General features: G+C 42.3%; 3 protein-coding genes across 4 annotated transcripts in view; all 3 read right to left on the reverse strand.

Moving 5' to 3' along the window:
* Nucleotides 1-19,766, reverse strand: part of LOC125883415 (serine protease FAM111A-like) — an 87,249-nt gene that overhangs the window by 19,561 nt on the left and 47,922 nt on the right. The window lies entirely within an intron of this gene.
* On the reverse strand, nt 620-1,543 carry LOC125883428 (serine protease FAM111A-like). Its single transcript, XM_049567702.1, has one exon. The coding sequence runs from the start codon at nt 1,409-1,411 to the stop codon at nt 674-676; it is 738 nt and encodes a 245-aa protein (XP_049423659.1). The 5' UTR covers nt 1,412-1,543; the 3' UTR covers nt 620-673.
* LOC125883434 (uncharacterized protein DDB_G0284671-like) overlaps nt 2,239-19,766 on the reverse strand; it is a 42,957-nt gene continuing 25,429 nt past the window's right edge. The window contains exons 1-7 of one of the 2 annotated variants that reach the window (XM_049567709.1): nt 12,764-12,847; nt 12,404-12,672; nt 8,747-8,823; nt 4,309-4,371; nt 3,933-4,121; nt 2,477-2,529; nt 2,239-2,385 (exon numbers count right to left, since the gene is read on the reverse strand). In XM_049567709.1, the coding sequence (XP_049423666.1) occupies nt 2,358-2,385; nt 2,477-2,529; nt 3,933-4,121; nt 4,309-4,365 (327 nt within the window). In that variant the 5' untranslated portion in view covers nt 4,366-4,371; nt 8,747-8,823; nt 12,404-12,672; nt 12,764-12,847 and the 3' untranslated portion in view covers nt 2,239-2,357. Of the gene's footprint in view, nt 2,386-2,476; nt 2,530-3,932; nt 4,122-4,308; nt 4,372-8,746; nt 8,824-12,403; nt 12,673-12,763; nt 12,848-19,766 lie in introns of those variants that run through there. The other variant, XM_049567708.1, reaches the window with a different exon arrangement.

Below are 19,766 nucleotides of genomic sequence, written 5' to 3' on the forward strand. Positions count from 1 at the left end.
ACGAGAGCAAAGACTTTGGTTTGAGAGAGAGAAGAAAAATGTTTTGAGAGAAACATTTTTTTTTTGAGAGAAAATGTTTTCACACTTTCAAACATTGTTTTTCTCTCATTTATTTTCTCGCATGTAATAAAGACACAAATATAGCTCCATCCAGAGCCGTGATTTTTTGGACGGACCAAATGTACAGAGCTGTAAAGTTGCCCACCATGGTACCAGTTAGCTGCTAGCTAACCGTAGCTAACTTGTTTGTCTTGTTTCTCACCCTGAAGTTGATATGACAGAGAAATTTAAGCGCATTTTCTGAATCAGTGTGATCTACAGCCTCTTAAGCTAGATAAGCAGGTCAAAGGTCACGTGGTTCAACACTGACTGTAGACACACTGCTGCACTGTGTTAATGTGTCATTACTGTAGCCTGTGTCATCACCATCACACTACCAGACTATAAAGGAGTGGTAGTGTAAAGGTGCTACGACCGCTTCAGATAAATCAACGACAGGAAACAGATTATGAAGTGAACCAAAGTTTTTAATGTAAAGCAAACAGAAACCAACCAGTCCTGCATAGAATACCTTTACTATAGTATACAGTTACTTGAGATATTGACAGTTGCAGTGGTTACAGTGGTGAAAGTAAAATGCCGAAACTGAAGCTGAAGTTCTTTCTATTCTCTTCTATTCTACTATCAATTCAGTCTGCATTGGCTCATCACTGTCTGCTGAGACATCGGTGCAAGTGCCCATGGAACTAAAAACCCTTTTAAGGTATGGGTTTCCCTTTGCCTTTTTCTGAACTCTCTTCAACAGGCCCTCATTTCCACTTTCCTTCAGCTTGCTCACAAAGTGTTCAAATATAGTGAGCAGAGGTTGGGCGAACTCTGTCACACTCTCTGTGTGGTTTGGAAACCCAGGGTCAAATCCTGCAGCGTGCAAACCAAACACTCGGCCGTGAGCATCAAACACTGGGGAGCCAGAAGAGCCGTGATACATGAAAGTGGGGTAGGTTGCTACATTTTCAGCTCGACTTCCACCCATCATTATGTTGTCAATGCCTTGTGCTTTGATATGAAGTATGATTGGATGGACAATGAAAAGACTGTCTTTGTATGGATGTAAGTAGTCTCTGACAGCCTGCTCCCTCTTCTCTTTCTCAATGATACAGGTTGGATCCATTTTTTTCAGTCCTCCTGCTGGGTGACCAATCAGACAGGCTTCACCATTCGGAGGCATCTTACCAAATATCTTCAGGAGCCCTGGTGGCACCTTTATTTCCTTTGTTTGTGTTGTTTGGTTGAACTTCTGTCCCTCAGGCTTGAGCTCAAGTACGGCGTAATCTAGCTCACCCTCAATGTAGCAGACGTAAGAGTCGGCCAGCTGGAAGTAGCTGTAATTTGTGTAGGATAGGATCTTCATAGTTTGTCAAACAACACAAAGCCTGTTCCCTGACGACCATCTTCAACAACCACTTTGCAGACTGACTTGCCCAGTTTTAGCAGCTTCCTGACTCTGTGAACTTCACTGAATGAATTTTGGATCTTTCCAAAGTTTTTCTTCTTTAAGTTCAGTGCTGTCTGATAAGACTTTTCAGGAAATCTTTTCTCCATCCATTCTTTCAGAGCTGGAAACTGCTGACGCAGCTTTTCGTAAATCTCTGCAGTGTTGTTGCTGTCTGCCTTTGCCACTGCTGTTTGGACACTGATTCCTTTCTGCTTTACTACATCTAAGACTGGTGTTCTGTCACACTTGTGTGAACCATTTGATGCACCAGAGTTTTCCTGCTGTTTTTCATCACTTGTTCTCTTGTTCCGTGGAAGACGTATCTTGAATTCTTTTTGATCTAGGATGTCAACCTTCTGTGTATATTCAGTGAGGCATCTTGGATTGTCATTGTCAGACAGCTCAAAGACACCGAGGTCATCAATGAAGCGACCATCCCTTATCAGAGCCTCTTCCACAGTCATCCCCTTCTGCCCATAGACACACAGATACTTGAACTGTTTGACAGCTTTGCTTCTAAAAAGCTTCTTTTGTTTGGTGTACAGCCCTCCCTCTCTATCTATGTAGAAGACAGAATATTTGCCTCTTGACTGTATTGGGTTGTACAGTTGGTCTTGGGCTGCCTCAACTATGTCTGACTTATGTGATATGATCAGAGACTCACCATCCCTGATACAAGTACAAGGGAAATGTGTTGCAACAATAGATGCCTTATCCTCTTTACCCAGCTGAATCACAATGCTTTCATCTGCACACTTCCTCGTCTTCTTACTATAATTCTCAGTTGATTTTATTGCCTCCAGCACTGTGCAAGGTCGATCACAGGCAATTGTGAATTCATTGCAGTCAGTAGGACTGAATTTCACGGTGAAGCGATGTAAATGTTCTCCCTGCAGGAAACCAGTGAGAAAACGTTACATGCCATTGTTGATGTAATAAAATGCAGACTTCTTGTCATGCTGCGTGTCACAGTGTACTCACCATGGATCACCATCATTCTTCTCCTTCACTTTCCTGTGGTTGCATTTGAAAGTCTGTAAAATGAGAAGAGGATTCAGATTTACTGTTGTGGGCCCACCACTTACAGAGATAGGCACTAGGTTTGGGTGCAGGCGGCAGGCAACTTTCATGGCAAAGGCAAATAACTTTGCATGTTGATCCCTGGCATCATAGACTGGCTTTAAGGTTTTGATCATCACCCCTCTGGTGGGGAAGGAACCAGAGCTGGTGCAGAGGTGGAGCGGTACCAACTAGACACAGTTGGGCTTACCTCTATGCATAGCACTAGTTCTGGGAGAAAAACCCTCTAAAGATAAGCTTGATTCCTACCGTGTTCGTAGTGCCACGGTGCAAGGCGCCAGGCGATTGTGAGGATATTTGCGAGCCCCAGGCTAAGCACTACCGTGGGTTCTCCCTGGGAAATGAGAGGATCACCTCTATGCAACTTTCTCTGACTATTGTTTGTTTGTTAGGAGGAACGCCTGCCTGATCTGAAGCTGAGTGGTGTTTTGTTATTGGACTTCTGTGCTAGTCATGGATCGGCCATGATGAACACCAAGTTTATGCATGGGATTGCTCATAAACGTATTTGGTCTCGAAACAGCCTTGGCCAAAGATTGATGATTGACTTTGCACTCATATCATCAGATCTGTGGCCTCATGTCTTGGACACTCAGGTGAAGAGAGGGAGCAGAGCTGTCAATTGATCACCATCTGGTGGTGAGTTAGGGTTAGTCGATGGTAAAGCACAACAAAGCAACTCTTCCCGCTATTAATGGACTGGTAACGTAACAACTGGGCACAGCATCAGTACAACAGTACAAGCTGAGCAAGACCTTTTGTCAGTGTCTTTGTAACATGTATTGATTTGATGTTTTCCAGTTAGTGTTTCTGTAGTGATCTCTTTGTAGTAAAGTAATTGGGGAGTTGGCCTTTCCAAATTAAGATAATGAACATTTGCTCATGCTTCACAGTCTTGCATGAAATTATGAAATTGCATCGAAATTACTCACCTGTCTGCAAGATCAAAGTTCTCTACTCCCACTAGCTAGCCAACTACTAGCTAGCCAGGTTGAGGTTTTCAAATTATTTTTGTTATTGGTGAAAAACAGCAAACAGGCAAATAAAAGAAAACACAAAATGTATCTCATAACAAAGTCTTGTGCAACAATATTTTAAACATTGACACCCATAGTAATAATCAGATCATGTACCCAGCACAAGCAGTTACACCATTTCTGCTCATAGTTCAGATAGCAGCGTCTCTCTCGCTGTCAGTTACAGATATTTTGCTCAGGAGTTGATGGAGAAAACTGAGCAACAATACCAGAGCAACAATGATTAAACTTTTCTTCAAAGCATCTCAAAAACTTCCAAATGTATTTATAGTAGCTCATGAACCTGCAGCCCACCATTTAACAATTACAAAAGAGATCACCTGAGGGCCTGTAGGTCCGCCTGACTGAGAGCCTTGAGCTCCGCCTTGCTGAGAGCGTGTAGCACCACCTGACTGAGAGTTTTTGGCTCCGCCTTGCTGAGAGCGTGTAGCACCGCCTGACTGAGAGCCTTGAGCTCCGCCTGGCTGTGAACCCCCTGAAGGTGCCAAGTTGCCTCTCGCAGGACTGTCCTGTTAAAATAATGCATGGTATCCACACACAAACAAATTAGCCGGACAAGCTGCAGCTAATACGGCAAAGAAATGATATTCATATGAAAGGAATAACCTTAGTTTACACTGAATGAACAGGTTCCAGATTGAGTCAAATGTTAAGTATTGATTACAGAGAATTGTTGTTAGCTGAGCTGTCACTTACAGTTGGACTGAAAAAGCTTCTGATATCCTTTCCGATCTTTTGCTTTTTGGGAGGCATTTTCACCTAAAATTACAATAAAGGGTTAAATGATAATAAAATTACATCTTTGAGAAATCAATGTAAATTATTACACCTGAAATATAAACTCAAAAAGAACCGACTAACGGTTGTTTACCCAAATCTATGCCATTAACTGATTCATTGAATCTACAGCTCAATGCACTGAGAAACTCAGAAAACATTACACTTGATAATTCTGTCTCTGTGTTCACTGACACTGAGTTGGCTATATCAATCAATCAATCAATCAATTTTATTTATAAAGCCCAATATCACAAATCACAATTTGCCTCACAGGGCTTTACAGCATACGACATCCCTCTGTCCTTATGACCCTCACAGCGGATCAGGAAAAACTCCCCAAAAAAACCCCTTTGACGGGAAAAAAAACGGTAGAAACCTCAGGAAGAGCAACTGAGGAGGGATCCCTCTTCCAGGACGGACAGACGTGCAATAGATGTCGTACAGAACAGATCAGCATAATAAATTAACAGTAATCCATATGACAGAGAGAGAGAGAGAGAGAGAGAGAGAGAGAGAGATGCAGGTAATGACAGTAGCTTACAACAACATTAATGAAAGTAATAATATTATAGTTATAGTTCTGGTTACTGCGGTACAATATGTTGAAAGTATGTATTAATACCTGGCAGTATACATGTGTGACAATAATCATATGTGTATAATAACAGAAGAAGTATGACTAATGACTAATGATGGCAGCAGCAGCAGGAGGCATCTGGCGGGACCACGGCAGCAGCACAACCACACACGTCACGCTGTCCAGGCACCGCTGTGATATGAGTTAATCTGAGAGACAGTGGAGCACAAAGGCTCCGGAGAAGAAGCCGAGTTAGTGACATCCAGAATGGCCGGGTTAGCTAGATGCAGTAATAGGATCGAGAGAGAGAGAGAGAGAGAGAAGGGGCCGGTGTATTATGGGGTCCTCCGGCAGACTAGGCCTAAGTCAGCCTAACTAGGGGCTGGTACAGGGCAAGCCTGAGCCAGCCCTAACTATAAGCTTTATCAAAGAGGAAAGTCTTAAGTCTAGTCTTAAATGTGGAGACGGTGTCTGCCTCCCGGACCGTAACAGGCAGATGATTCCACAGGAGAGGAGCCTGATAGCTGAAGGCTCTGGCTCCTGATCTACTTTTGGAGACTTTAGGGACCACGAGTAACCCTGCGTTCTCAGAGCGCAGTGTTCTGGTGGGATAATATGGCACTATGAGCTCTCTAAGATATGGGAGCTTGACCATTTAGAGCTTTATAAGTTAACAGTAGGATTTTAAATTCAATTCTGGATTTTACAGGAGCCAGTGCAGAGAAGCTAAAACAGGAGAGATATGATCGCGTTTCTTAGTTCCTGTTAGTACGTGCTGCTGCATTCTGAATTAGCTGGAGAGTTTTTAAGGACTTACTAGAGCTACCTGATAATGAGAGTTACAGTAATCCAGCCTTGAGGTAACAAAGCGTGGACCAATTTTCTGCATCTTTTCGGGTCAGGATAGGCCTAATTTTCGCAATATTACGCAGATGAAAAAATGCAGTCCGTGAGGTTTGTTTTAAATGAGAATTAAAAGACAAATCTTGATCAAATATTACTCCGAGGTTTCTTACGGTAGTGCTAGAGGCCAGAGCAATGCCATCTAGAGAAACTATGTCATCAGATAAAGAGTCTCTGAGTTGTTTGGGGCCAAGAACAATAACTTCAGTTTTGTCTGAATTTAACATCAGGAAATTGGTGCTCATCAAGTTTTTATGTCTTTAAGGCAATTATGGAGTTTAGTTAATTGATTGCTTTCTTCTGGCTTCATTGATAAATACAACTGAGTATCATCCATAACAATGGAAATTTATAGAGTGATTTCTAATGATGTTACCTAAAGGAAGCATATATAGAGTAAACAGGATTGGTCGAGCACAGAACCTTGCGGAACTCCAAAACAAACTTTAGTACGTAAGGATGGTTCATTGCGACGTCAACAAATTGAAAGCGATCAGATAAATAAGATTTAAACCAGCTTAGTGCTGAACCTTTTAAGCCAATTAAGTGATCCAGTCTCTGCAGTAGAATTTGATGGTCAATTGTGTCAAGCCGCACTAAGATCTAATAAAACAAGTACAGAGACGAGTCCTTTGTCTGAAGCAATCAGAAGGTCATTTGTAATTTTAACTAGAGCTGTCTCAGTGCTATGATGCACTCTAAATCCTGACTGAAATTCCTCAAATAAATTATTATCCTGGAGAAAATCACACAGCTGGTCTGCGACTACTTTCTCAAGGATCTTTGACATAAAAGGAAGATTAGATATTGGTCTATAATTGGCTAACACCTCTGGATCCAGGGTGGGCTTTTGTAGTAGAGGTTTAATTACAGCTACCTTAAAGACTGTGGTACATAGCCTGTTAATAAGGATATATTGATCATATCTAATATATGAGTGTTAACTAAAGGAAAGACCTCCTTAAGTAGCCTAGTTGGGATGGGGTCTAAGAGACACGTTGATGATTTGGATGAAGAAATCACTGCAGTCAATTCTTGAAGAGAAATTGGAGAAGCAATCTAAATATATATTAGATTTTACAGCTGTGTTTGAGGTTAGATAGGTACTATCTGAGGCAAGAGGTCATGAATTTTGCCTCTAATAGTTAGAATTTTGTCATTAAAAAAGCTCATAAAATCATTACTGCTAAGGGCTAAGGGAATACGAGGCTCAATAGAGCTTTGACTCTCAGTCAGCCTGGCTACAGTGCTGAAAAGAAACCTGGGGTTGTTCTTATTGTCTTCTATTAATGCTGAGTAATAGTTTGCTCTGGCATTGCGGAGGCCCCTCTTATAAGTTTTGAGACTGTCTGTCCAGATTAAAGCGAGATTCTTCCAGTTTGGTTAATCGCCAATTCCTTTCAAATTTTATTTGTTTTAACTTACGGGTTTGACAGTTATACCAAGGAGCGAACTTTCTTTGTTTTTAACTTCTTTTTAAGAGGAGCTACAGAGTTGGCGTTGTTCGTGGCGAGCCTACGGTGCTATCAACAAAATGATCAATTCGGGAGAGGTTAAAGTCGGCACGGAAACCTCTGTTACTGAAGGTATTGGTATTGAATTTAACGACGAAGTAATCTTTTCCTTAAGTTTTGCGACAGCACTATCTGATAAACATCTAGTATAGTAACTGTTGCTGAGTGGCGTGTAATCGAGTAAAAGAAATCAAAAGTAATCAGATAATGATCCGATAGCGAGGATTCTGTGGAAAGACTTTTAGGTTATCAATTTCAATTCCATACGTCAGAACTAGATCGAGGTATGGTTAAAACAATGAGTAGGTTCATGTACACCTGACTGAAGCCAATGGAGTCTAATAATGAGATAAGCGCGGTAGCCAGGAGTCATTATCAACGTCGACATGAATGTTAAAATCGCCTACAATAATAACTTTATCTGATTTAAGAACTAAACTGGATAAAAACTCTGAGAATTCAGATAAAAATTCAGAATACGGGCCAGGAGCACGGTACACTATAACAAATAATAGTGGCTGCGAGGTTTTCCAGGTCGGATGTAAAGACTAAGAACGAGGCTTTCAAATGAATTATAATCTAGTTTAGGTTTAGGATTGATTAACAGGCTAGAGTTAAAAATGGCTGCAACTCCCCCTCCTCGGCCGCTGCCTCGAGGAATGTGGGTATTATTATGACTGGGAGGAGTGGACTCATTTAGACTGACATATTCATCTTGACACAGCCAGGTTTCAGTGAGACTGAGTAAATCAATATGATTATCTGATATTAATTCGTTTACTAACACTGCTTTAGACGATAGAGACCTGATATTCAACAGTCCGCATTTAATTCTCCTGTTTTGTCTTTCTGTCACAGAAGAGGTTTTAATTTTTATGAGGTTGTTATGCACAACTCCTCTTTGTTTAATTTTAGATTTAGATAATTTAGGCAGTCGGGGGACAGACACCGTTTGTATAAAACTATTAAAACTATGGCTGGGTAACTGAACTAGAAGCTCAGAGAGGCGTGTAGGACTGCGTCTCCGAGTCCTGGTCTCAACTCTGGGTTGTCAGGGATTTAAATTACTAATAAAGTTTGCCAGGTTCCTAGAAATGAGAGCAGCTCCATCCAAAGTGGGATGAATGCCGTCTCTCCTAATAAGACCAGGTTTTCCCCAGAAAGTTTGCCAATTATTAACAAAACCCACATCGTTTGCTGGACACCACCTGGACAGCCAGCGGTTAAATGATGACATGCGGCTAAACATGTCATCACTGGTCAGATTATATTCAGTATATGGCATACTCAGTGCAGCACAAGTCAAAGTTTCTAAAGTACTAATGGGATAAAAGGTGTGTAACATCTTGTGCTGACTCACCTGGCTCTCAACACAACATACACACACAGGTTCCTTCAGTCAAACCTTCAGACAGTGGCTGGATGTAGTGATGAGTCCTGAGCAAGACAAATTAAATGTTATAGCACCTCTGAATAAACAAGACAAATTAAATGTTATAACACCTGAGAATAAACAAGGCAAATTAAATGTTATAGCACCTCTGAATAAACAAGACAAATTAAATGTTATAACACCTCTGAATAAAAAAGACAAATTAAATGTTATAACACCTCTGAATAACGGGACAAATTAAATGTTATAACACCTCTGAATAAACAAGACAAATTAAATGTTATAACACCTCTGAATAACGGGACAAATTAAATGTTATAACACTTCTGAATAAACAAGACAAATTAAATGTTATAACACGTCTGAATAAACAAGACAAATTAAGTGTTACAGCACCTCTGAATAACGGGACAAATTAAATGTTATAACATGTCTGAATAAACAAGGTTAATTCAAAGTGCTTTCCATGAGACATAAAGTCATCAAGAGTCCAGTGTGGGATTTCTTCCATCTGCTGGCAGTAACGGTGTAGTTACCTTCAAATGAGCCATTTATATCTACATACAGAGTGGATCCTCTTCCACAGAGATCACCATGTTGTTTTTACAGTAGTCCAGAACAAATAACCCAAACACTGACTCTAGAAAGGGACATTTGTGTTTTTGTGTCAGCCATCATAGTTCTCCTTCTTTCTTGGCACACAGGAGAAGTTTCATTTCTGTAACCTCACCACTAGATGGCACTAAATCCTACACACTGAACCTTTAGGACTCAAGTATTTTATAAACCTGGGGTCCGTTTCACAAAGCAGGGTTAGTGAAAACTCAGAGTCTGTTAACCCTGAAATGAGGGAAACTCTGAGTTTTCCGTTTCAAAAAGGGAGGTAACTCAAACCAGAGAAAGATGGGTAACTCTAGCCTGTTTCAGAGAGAGAGGTAACTTAAGCTCTCGGTCAGTTACCGTAGTAACAGACTCTATGAACCTAACCTGGTCGGGACCAGGTTTTTCTCAATGAACCTTGAGTTTCTCTCTGTCTCCGCCCTCTTTCAGAGCCACACACTCCATTTGATTTCCTCATTCATTCATTCAGTCAGCAGGCGAGTTTTGGCGTAGCCTAGTTCTGCCGTCTGTCATTTAAAAATCATTAAAGAAATCAGAGTCAGTATATTGGAAGTCCATTAGGCACAGTAGGTGGAGACTTTTTTCACTAACATGGCATGTCCTTTTGATAACGATCCCGTGGATGAAGGTGCAGCATTACTGCGCAGAGAATTAAATATTCGTTGGGAGATGGTTATCAGACCGCGCATAGATGTTCTAGCATTTCCACACGATTATCTTTTTGAGCTGTACCGTTTCACGTCACAGTCCATCATCTACATACACAACCTAATCCGTCCTTACATTTGCAATATTACCAATCGTAGTCATGCTCTCACATCCCAGCAGATATTGTGTGTTGCGCTGCGTTTCTTTGCAAATGGAAGTTTTTTGTACAATGTCAGAGACGCTGAGCACTTGAGTAAGGCAGCTGTATGCAGGGCAGTCAGAAAAGTGTGCTCGTTTTACGGGCATCTGCCTTCTTTCTGTTGGCTCAGTAGAAGTCTGTGTTAGTTTAAATAGGCTTAATTATTTAACAGAACATGATATACAGTACAGGCCAAAAGTTTGGACACACCTTCTCATTCAATGCGTTTTCTTTATTTTCATGACTATTTACATTGTAGATTCTCACTGAAGGCATCAAAACTATGAATGAACATGTAGGTGTACTTAACAAAAAGGTGAAATAACTGAAAACATGTTTTATATTCTAGTTTCTTCAAAATAGCCACCCTTTGCTCTGATTACTGCTTTGCACACTCTTGGCATTCTCTCCATGAGCTTCAAGAGGTAGTCACCTGAAATGGTTTCCAACAGTCTTGAAGGAGTTCCCAGAGGTGTTTAGCACTTGTTGGCCCCTTTGCCTTCACTCTGCGGTCCAGCTCACCCCAAACCATCTCCATTGGGTTCAGGTCCGGTGACTGTGGAGGCCAGGTCATCTGCCGCAGCACTCCATCACTCTCCTTCTTGGTCAAATAGCCCTTACACAGCCTGGAGGTGTGTTTGGGGTCATTGTCCTGTTGAAAAATAAATGATCGTCCAACTAAGCGCAAACCGGATGGGATGGCATGTCGCTGCAGGATGCTGTGGTAGCCATGCTGGTTCAGTGTGCCTTCAATTTTGAATAAATCCCCAACAGTGTCACCAGCAAAACACCCCCACACCATCACACCTCCTCCTCCATGCTTCACAGTGGGAACCAGGCATGTGGAATCCATCCGTTCACCTTTTCTGCGTCTCACAAAGACAAGGCGGTTGGAACCAAAGATCTCAAATTTGGACTCATCAGACCAAAGCACAGATTTCCACTGGTCTAATGTCCATTCCTTGTGTTTCTTGGCCCAAACAAATCTCTTCTGCTTGTTGCCTCTCCTTAGCAGTGGTTTCCTAGCAGCTATTTGACCATGAAGGCCTGATTGGCGCAGTCTCCTCTTAACAGTTGTTCTAGAGATGGGTCTGCTGCTAGAACTCTGTGTGGCATTCATCTGGTCTCTGATCTGAGCTGCTGTTAACTTGCGATTTCTGAGGCTGGTGACTCGGATGAACTTATCCTCAGAAGCAGAGGTGACTCTTGGTCTTCCTTTCCTGGAGTCGGTCCTCATGTGCCAGTTTCGTTGTAGCGTTTTATGGTTTTTGTGACTCCACTTGGGACACATTTAAAGTTTTTGCAATTTTCCGGACTGACTGACCTTCATTTCTTAAAGTAATGATGGCCACTGGTTTTTCTTTAGTTAGCTGATTGGTTCTTGCCATAATATGAATTTTAACAGTTGTCCAATAGGGCTGTCGGCTGTGTATTAACCTGACTTCTGCACAACACAACTGATGGTCCCAACCCCATTGATAAAGCAAGAAATTCCACTAATTAACCCTGATAAGGCACACCTGTGAAGTGGAAACCATTTCAGGTGACTACCTCTTGAAGCTCATGGAGAGAATGCCAAGAGTGTGCAAAGCAGTAATCAGAGCAAAGGGTGGCTATTTTGAAGAAACTAGAATATAAAACATGTTTTCAGTTATTTCACCTTTTTTTGTTAAGTACATAACTCCACATGTGTTCATTCATAGTTTTGATGCCTTCAGTGAGAATCTACAATGTAAATAGTCATGAAAATAAAGAAAACGCATTGAATGAGAAGGTATGTCCAAACTTTTGGCCTGTACTGTATATACACACACACACGTATGTATACATATATGTATATGTAAAAATGTACTTATAATAATATATATGTATTAAGTTATAAGTTAAGTTTAATTTTTTTTGATTTTGAAAATTCACACTTTTAAGGCAGCTCAAGAGTCGAGGTAAAAGATACAGAAAGGTAAAACACAAGCTGCGATAAACCATCATCTTCAGAAACCATTACGTCAGCCATCTTGGGTCTATCATACATCCTCAAAATGGCCGACATGAAACCCAGAGATTCCCTCACTGACCCTTACACCTTAAGATTAAACGTAATGTTATGAGTAAACCAGAAATGTTTATTTCCAAAACTAAATTCTGGGTCACTCTACCTGTTAGGTGTGAAGGTGCCTGTGATGTTCTGGTCAGCGGTGGGAGCAGAGTCAAAGGAAATGGACTGAAGTTCCTCTGTGTGGTTTGGAGCAGGTGATCTTCTCTCCCCGCAGACACAGACTGGATCCATACATTAAAGCCATAGTTGGTAATGTTGGAGAGCGAGCAAGATTTGAAAGCGGCACCTCCTCTAAGCTCCGCCCCCTGCTCCCCCTCCCGTCAGTGCTCCGTCCAAAGCCACGAGCACAGACATGCCTGGACACGCATCCTGCAGTCAGCAGGGCAGAGGAGAGCGGAGTAAAATAACAAATCCCCCCAAAGCAATCAAATAATTACCTGTCCAACAGAAAGACAGCAACCTCTGCATCACTTTTCAGGCCCTTCAGCTCCCTCAGTTGTCTCCACAGTTCAAAAGCTGGACTGCTGTTGATGTCTGATTTGTCCTCTCACTTTATCCAAAGTCTTTTCTGCCTCTGACTTTCTTTTCTCAGCCTGTTTAGTGGGGCAAGCCGTTACAAGTAACACTGGAAGTGGTACTTTTGGCTGCATTTTCTCTGCCATTGTTCAGCAAACTCCTGCTAACTCAGTATTTCTGCTGAGGAGTGTGCTGAATATTTCCGGCAACGGTGAGACGTGATGAGTGCACGCAGGGAGGAGGGAGGGAGGGACGGAGGGTGCTCGGGCAGGACGAGACATGAAGGCATCTGATTGGTTCTTTCCATACACACCGAATGGCAGGGATTGGTCAGAGTTTTTACAGGCCTGCAGCTGCCACAGAGGTTGGATTTTTTTCATTCCTTTTTCTGAACACATTGGGTCTGTTCGAAACCGCATACTTACCTACTGCTCATACTAACTCTTTGAGTATGTAGTGTGTTTACACTGCGCAGTATGCGATTTTGAGTATGCGAGAAGTTCCCGGATGCATTCTAGATTCGCCAGAAATGTTGAGTATACATCATGACCTTACTACTCACACTCAAATTACCCAAGATGCAACGTAACGTGACGTCATCGATCGTCACTTCCTTGCTGCAAACAGGACAAAAGAGAAAAGAAGAAGTTGGTCGCAAAATGGGCACGCCACAGCCACAACCATACAAATGTGAGTAAATTGTGAATTATTTTAGCAACGTGACAGCTTGTATGTGTTGGTGTAATATTTAGACATATCAGATGAAGACGTATAAGTTGTCCATCAGCTGTTTTGATCGGTACATGTAACGTTATGTAATGTTATCGCTCCTGCTGGTTAGCGTTAAGTTAGCCCATTTAATGCCACATAACGTCAGCAGTAGAAACTGCGTTATCAGCTAATATAATACAGGTTGCTAAGAATGAGGACTTGTGATTGATCGAAAAATACCTATTAACTGCAGCGTTTCCGCTACATTCATTGCCGCTGCTGCTGCTCCTTCAAAACATTTATTTTATATTCAGCCAAATATTGCAAAAAAAACACACATTCGATATTCGGTGGAATACGTGAAAAGTAAGGCCGAATAATAGTGGCGTGGTTTGATAACGCAATCAAACAGCGTGCGGTGACAGAGTAAAATGTCGGCAGTGTGGCCATATTTTACCCCGTCACCACACTTGCATTTGCAACTAAAAATAGTTTTGTGGGGCAAAATAAATCATTCAGCACGCTGTGTGAGAGTACAGATTTCAACCAGCAGCAGAAACGAAATGGCGGTCACAGACACGGACAGGAATACATATTCCTGTCAAATACGGCGGCGCATGATAACGGCTTACCGGAGAAGTCCAGCTCCAGGTGAAAAAAATCCTAGAGGAAACACTGAACTGGTTAACGTTGAAGCTAAATCCGAAGTTAGGTCGCATATCTCAACGTTATTGGTGTGTTTGTTTTTTCAAGGGACCGATGAAAATACGGAGCGCCTCATCAGGTGGTGGGGGGAGAACGAGGCCCTCTTCACCGGGAGGTGCTATGCTGCGGTGAAAGATTTTGAGTAAGATATTTACTTCCTTTGAATGAGCATAATATATATTAAAATAGCCCGTCCTGGGTGAGGGATTTTTCCCCATTAAAAGAGTTTTCTGGGGAGTTTTTCCTCAGTGGATACAATGGTCTAAGGGCAGAGGATGTTGTTATGATGCTGTGTAAAGCCAACAAATGTGTATCCTCAATATTATGCTTGTGCAGAACTTTCATTAAGGACCAGACACTGGAGGGAAAGGTGGAGGCTGCCTTTGTGAAAAAGAAGTGGGAGAACCTTAAGCAGAAATACAAAGTGAGTTGAATAATAAAAGCACTACAGTGTCAATGTAAACAACTTAGACAAACACAATGGTGATGAGTATTTGACTAGTGCTGAAAAGTTAAGCTTTTGAATGATTATCAGAACTATGAGCATGTGTGTGTGTCGTGCATGTTGTATGTGTTTTGTAGGAACTGAAGGCTCCCCGCACAGGCGTGAGCATGGAGGGGGGAGAGGCCACTGCCGCCAATTGGAAGTGGTTTGGTGCCATGGATGAGGTGTTGGGGGACAGGCCGTCAATAACCCCCCCTGTCCTCATCACCTCATCTGTGGCACCGCCTGCAGCAGTGGCCTCTCCTCCCTCCCCTCCCTCCCAAGCATCAGCATCAGGTGTCTCCCGGGGGAAATGTGACGGTTGGGTCACTTTCCTCCGGGAGCTTGATGAAAGGGAGGAATGTGCGGAGGAGAGTGCTGAAAGGAGAGAGAGAGAGGTGCAGGAGAGAGAAGAGAGAGCTGAGAGGGAAAGAAGAGAGGAGGAGAGACGGAGCATGGAGAGGAGAGAAAGGGAGTGGAGAGAATGGATGGATGCAAGGATGAGGGAGGAGCGTCGAGAGAGGACAAGCTGATGGCAATGCTGGAGAAGTTCCTGGAGAAGAAATAATTGTTTTGTTAATTTTGTCCGATTTAATTAAACGTTTAGGGAGAGAAAGTTTCGCGTGTCAGTGTGTGTCTGTTGTTATTTTATACACTAATGTGTACAAGATATGAGTGACTGTGAAGAATCCACGACCCAGAAAATGACTAGTGCAGACAGAAATAGTAGGGTGATCACCCCACAAACCAAACTTTGCTTTCCATATTTTTTCTTCTGATTCCTTTGAATGAAATAGGAGCAGAAAAGATGAGATTTGATCATGGCACAGGAAGAACATCATATTTTACAGTGCCAGTATTACATTTACACCTTCCAGAAACTTAGAAACAGTATGTTAGAGCAGAGCGAGCAGTGACAGCTTTGGATAGCCATGACCTGGATGAATAAGAACCTTCACAGACAGATTAATGGCAAAACATGAGGTATGTGCTCAGGTGTCTATGGTATTAAATAGTAATTAGATCTAAGAAGATCCAAGGGGATGACATGAAAAAGGAGCGCCAAAAAGATGAAGCGACAGTTAAATATAGATAGAAAAGTATTTTAATTCTATGATTGTGGTATTAAACAGTTGCTACCGTGTCTCAAGTTTCTTGAGCATAGGAATTTCACAGGAATACAATCATAAAACCAATATGTTTTCTAGTGTGTAGGCGATTGGTCCCCCTGATGTTAATAATAATAATAAGAGTACGTTATCCCACACTGGGGAAATTGCAATTACAGCAGCATTTACAATGCTGAGAGAGACTAAGGAAATTAATAATAATAAAAACCAAATATTTATGGAATAAGAAAAGCACAAACCCAAATATTAACATTTATATAGCTGTAGAAGATTTGACAGATAGAAATACAATAGTTGTGTTATTTACAGTATATTCACCAAAAGGAAAAAATGTTTTATTGCACATTTACCAGAGCCCCGTTAGCCAGCGTGTTTCCAGGTAGATCCAGACAGGCCTTCTTGGTTACTGAATCGGCCAGGGTGACTGAACCACCCACCATACTTCGCCCTACCTGGCAATCCTGTACTTTACCTGTTTCCACCTCTTACGACTAGGACGTGGGGTTGGATTTCTAAGAGGCACGAACTATTTACAACAGGGTTGAATAAAACAATAACATGAACTTCTTTAAACATTTTATAGAAACAGAACTCCCTGTGTATAATACAAATTAACAATAGTCATGTTCTTGCAGAACTGGGACCCAGTCTCTCGGCGCAGACACTGCAGCTGCAAGCCTGTTCCTGAGAGTGTCCCCAGACTGCTGAACAGGATCGTGGCCTTCCCCTCCATCGCCATCACCACCATCTTCCTCTTCCTCTTCCACAGGCTCAGGCTCCATCTGTCCCCATTGCCGATGCAGAGGTTGTGGAGGAAAAGGCAGGCAGTGATGACCTCTGGCACAAACTCCACCTTCACCTCCAGTGCCTTGAGGAATGTGGAGCGCCACCTGGTCTTGAGGACTCCAAATGCCCTCTCCACCACACACCGTGCCCTGGACAGCCTGGCGTTGTACCTGCCCTCCACCGCATTGAGGACAGGCTCCCTGAAGGGTGTCAACAGGCGAATTGGCTCAGCCAAGCATGGGTATCCGCCATCCCCGATCAGATACCATCCAGGAGGTGGGTACAGCTGGTGCACATAGAAGGGGCTGCTCCTCAGGACCCTGGCATCATGCACACAGCCAGGGAAGCCCACCACCACATCCAGGAAACGACCCTTGTGGTCGCAGATGGCCTGGAACTGGATGGAGTGGAACAGCTTCCTGTTGAAGTAGTCCCCTGCAAACTGCCCGGGTGGACATGGCATGAATGTGGACATGGCACCCATCAATGCTTCCTGCCACTCTGCAGAAAGCCGGACAACCAGACAGTTGCTGGAATCCTGCACCAATCTCCTCCAGCTCCTCCATGTCAGGGAAGCGGATGAGCCTCCTGAACACCCCCCGGATGACCTTGCTGACCCGGTGAATCATGTCATGGCAGGTGCGGGGGATGTCAAATGCCTCTGACACAACCCGGTAGGACGTTCCACAGACCAACCAGAACACAAAAACCAGGACCTCAAAGGACTTTTCCCAGCCATGGTCCTTGTCTGCCACAAGCTGGATGAGGCTCTCCAGGGACTCTCGGGACACACGGAAATCCTTCCTGGTGTCACCACCATTAAAATAGAGGTGCAACAGAGGAACATTGGGATTCACCCTGCAGTATGGCCCTCTTGACGCCACCTGTAATAGATTATAATATGAATGAACAATATGATTTTTAAGGAAAATTACTTAATTATATATGAAATAAGTATTTTTTTTACATTTTTAAATGAGATTATTTATTTATTTATATTTATTACCACTGTATATTATAACTTATTAAACTTTATGAAATCATTCAATTCACAACAACTTTGTTGTTCAATGATGTACATTTTTCCCTCCAATTTTCAGGCTGTGAGGTATGTTATATTGCGTTGTATATTATGATTAGATTTATAGTTGATTAAAAAGGAAACTTACATCTGAGAACAATCCCAAGTCGATTGCGAGCATCATTCTGTACCGAAGACGGTGGGCCGATCTTCGTCTCAGAGCTGAGAGGACTCTCCGGTGAGGCATTTTGAATGGTCAAATTCCGTTAACGGGACGAAATCGGTCAAAACGGCAGTTTCAAGCTAGCTACATCAAGGGTAGGTTCGCCTCCCGTTTTCAAAATAAAAGCACACATTTTATCGTTATGGTTTTCTGTATAAGAAAGGGCAACGGGTGTTTTATTTTGTGAAAATAACCGGAAGTGCGTTGCTCACTATGGCTAGCTTGAGTAGCGCCGAAATCTCCGAAATCGTCCAAAATCGTCCGAACAAAATTGTAAATAGCTGGTATTTGGTCAGATTTTCAACACGTTGTGGATCTAAACGGCTACTTTCTCGCCTAAAAATGTTTCAAATGTTGCTAAAGTTATATATTTACAGAGTTTAGAGCTTAAGCAAAATCAGCTTAAGGCCGGCTGATTTCGGCTCGGGCAGGAGCGAAATGCATTGTGGGTTATCATGTAGTATGCTACAGTGTAAATGGTCTGCATACTGTCTGTTGATTGAGTATGTAGTATGCGGTTTCGAACACAGCCAATATGTATTGACTACTCTCAGGATGGAAGGACCATTTTACCCAGTATAACAAAAAGTGTTTCTGAACAGGACTACCAACTATAACTTTAAGTGGGGAAGCTTCTGGTCACGTACTGCCAGAGCGACTTACATTCAGTTTGTACTTCATCAAAAGAACGCCAGAACTTCGAATCATTTAAATTAGAAATAAGGGTGGTGAGTGAGTGACTCAGAGGTAGGGTCGCATTGATACATGATTTTGAGGAGTACTGTGATATAAATGTTGGCGGTCATCACACAGTGAACATTTGCTGATCTGTGATATTGAAAGAAAAACAACTGGACGGTGAGTCTCTCCTTTATATGAGTTCTTTTCTGTGAGGAGACTTTTTGCACAAACTCAAACAAACTTGTTGAATAAACCAACAATAACTCTTCTGTTTTCATTCTGACTGATAATGAGATCAATTCTGTGATACCATAAACCGTATATTTTCAGAGTTATTGTACCGTGAAAATCTCACACAGTTGCAGCCCTCCTCAGAGGTCTCTGAACTGTTGTTTAAATGATCTTTTTTTGGGGGGGGAGTTTTTCCTTATCCGCTGTGAGGGTCTTAAGGACAGAGGGATGTCGTATGCTGTAAAGCCCTGTGAGGCAAATTGTGATTTGTGATATTGGGCTTTATAAATAAAATTGATTGATTGATTGATTGATTTCCCGCCCTTAAGTCTTCAGCTTACCTCTCTGTAACTGTGACCTCACCATTTGTCATCAGTTAACACAGATTATCTGAAACTTAAACTTGGTTTTATAAATATTTAATAAATACAAAGTTAATATCAGCAGCAGTGTTGACAAGAAAGCAACGTCAGTTTGATTTGGCAACAGAAAGCTTTCCTCCCGACAGATCGACAACTTCCTGGATTTGATAGAAACCCATTCACACCTCAATGACTGATTATCTGAACGGTGGTTAATCATGTGACTCCTGCATGTATACAGTCAATCAGACTCAAACTGGCCGAGGCGCTCTGAGCATGCTCCACAGTTTCCGCCCCGGGCTTTGACCCGGAAGTCCAATAGCATTAAATGTGTGAGAGAAGAAGAAGCCGGTAACAACATGGAGAAATCTACATCCAGAGCCGTGACTTTTTGGACGGACCAAATGTACAGAGCTGTAAAGTTGTCCACCATGGTAGCAGTTAGATGCTAGCTAACCGTAGCTAACTTGTTTGTCTTGCCTCTCACACTGAAGTTGATATGACAGAGAAATTTAAGCGCATTTTCTGAATCAGTGTGATCTACAGCCTGTTAATAAGCAGGTCAAAGGTCACATGGTTCAACACTGACTGTAGACACGCTGCTGCACTGTGT

Source organism: Epinephelus fuscoguttatus, linkage group LG23 (assembly GCF_011397635.1).
Source record: "Epinephelus fuscoguttatus linkage group LG23, E.fuscoguttatus.final_Chr_v1".
NCBI classification, from domain to species: Eukaryota; Metazoa; Chordata; class Actinopteri; order Perciformes; family Serranidae; genus Epinephelus; species Epinephelus fuscoguttatus.

Bases quoted from the DNA above. Each gene is read 5' to 3' on its own strand.
- LOC125883428 (XM_049567702.1), bottom strand. From the start codon at position 1,411: ATGAAGATCCTATCCTACACAAATTACAGCTACTTCCAGCTGGCCGAC.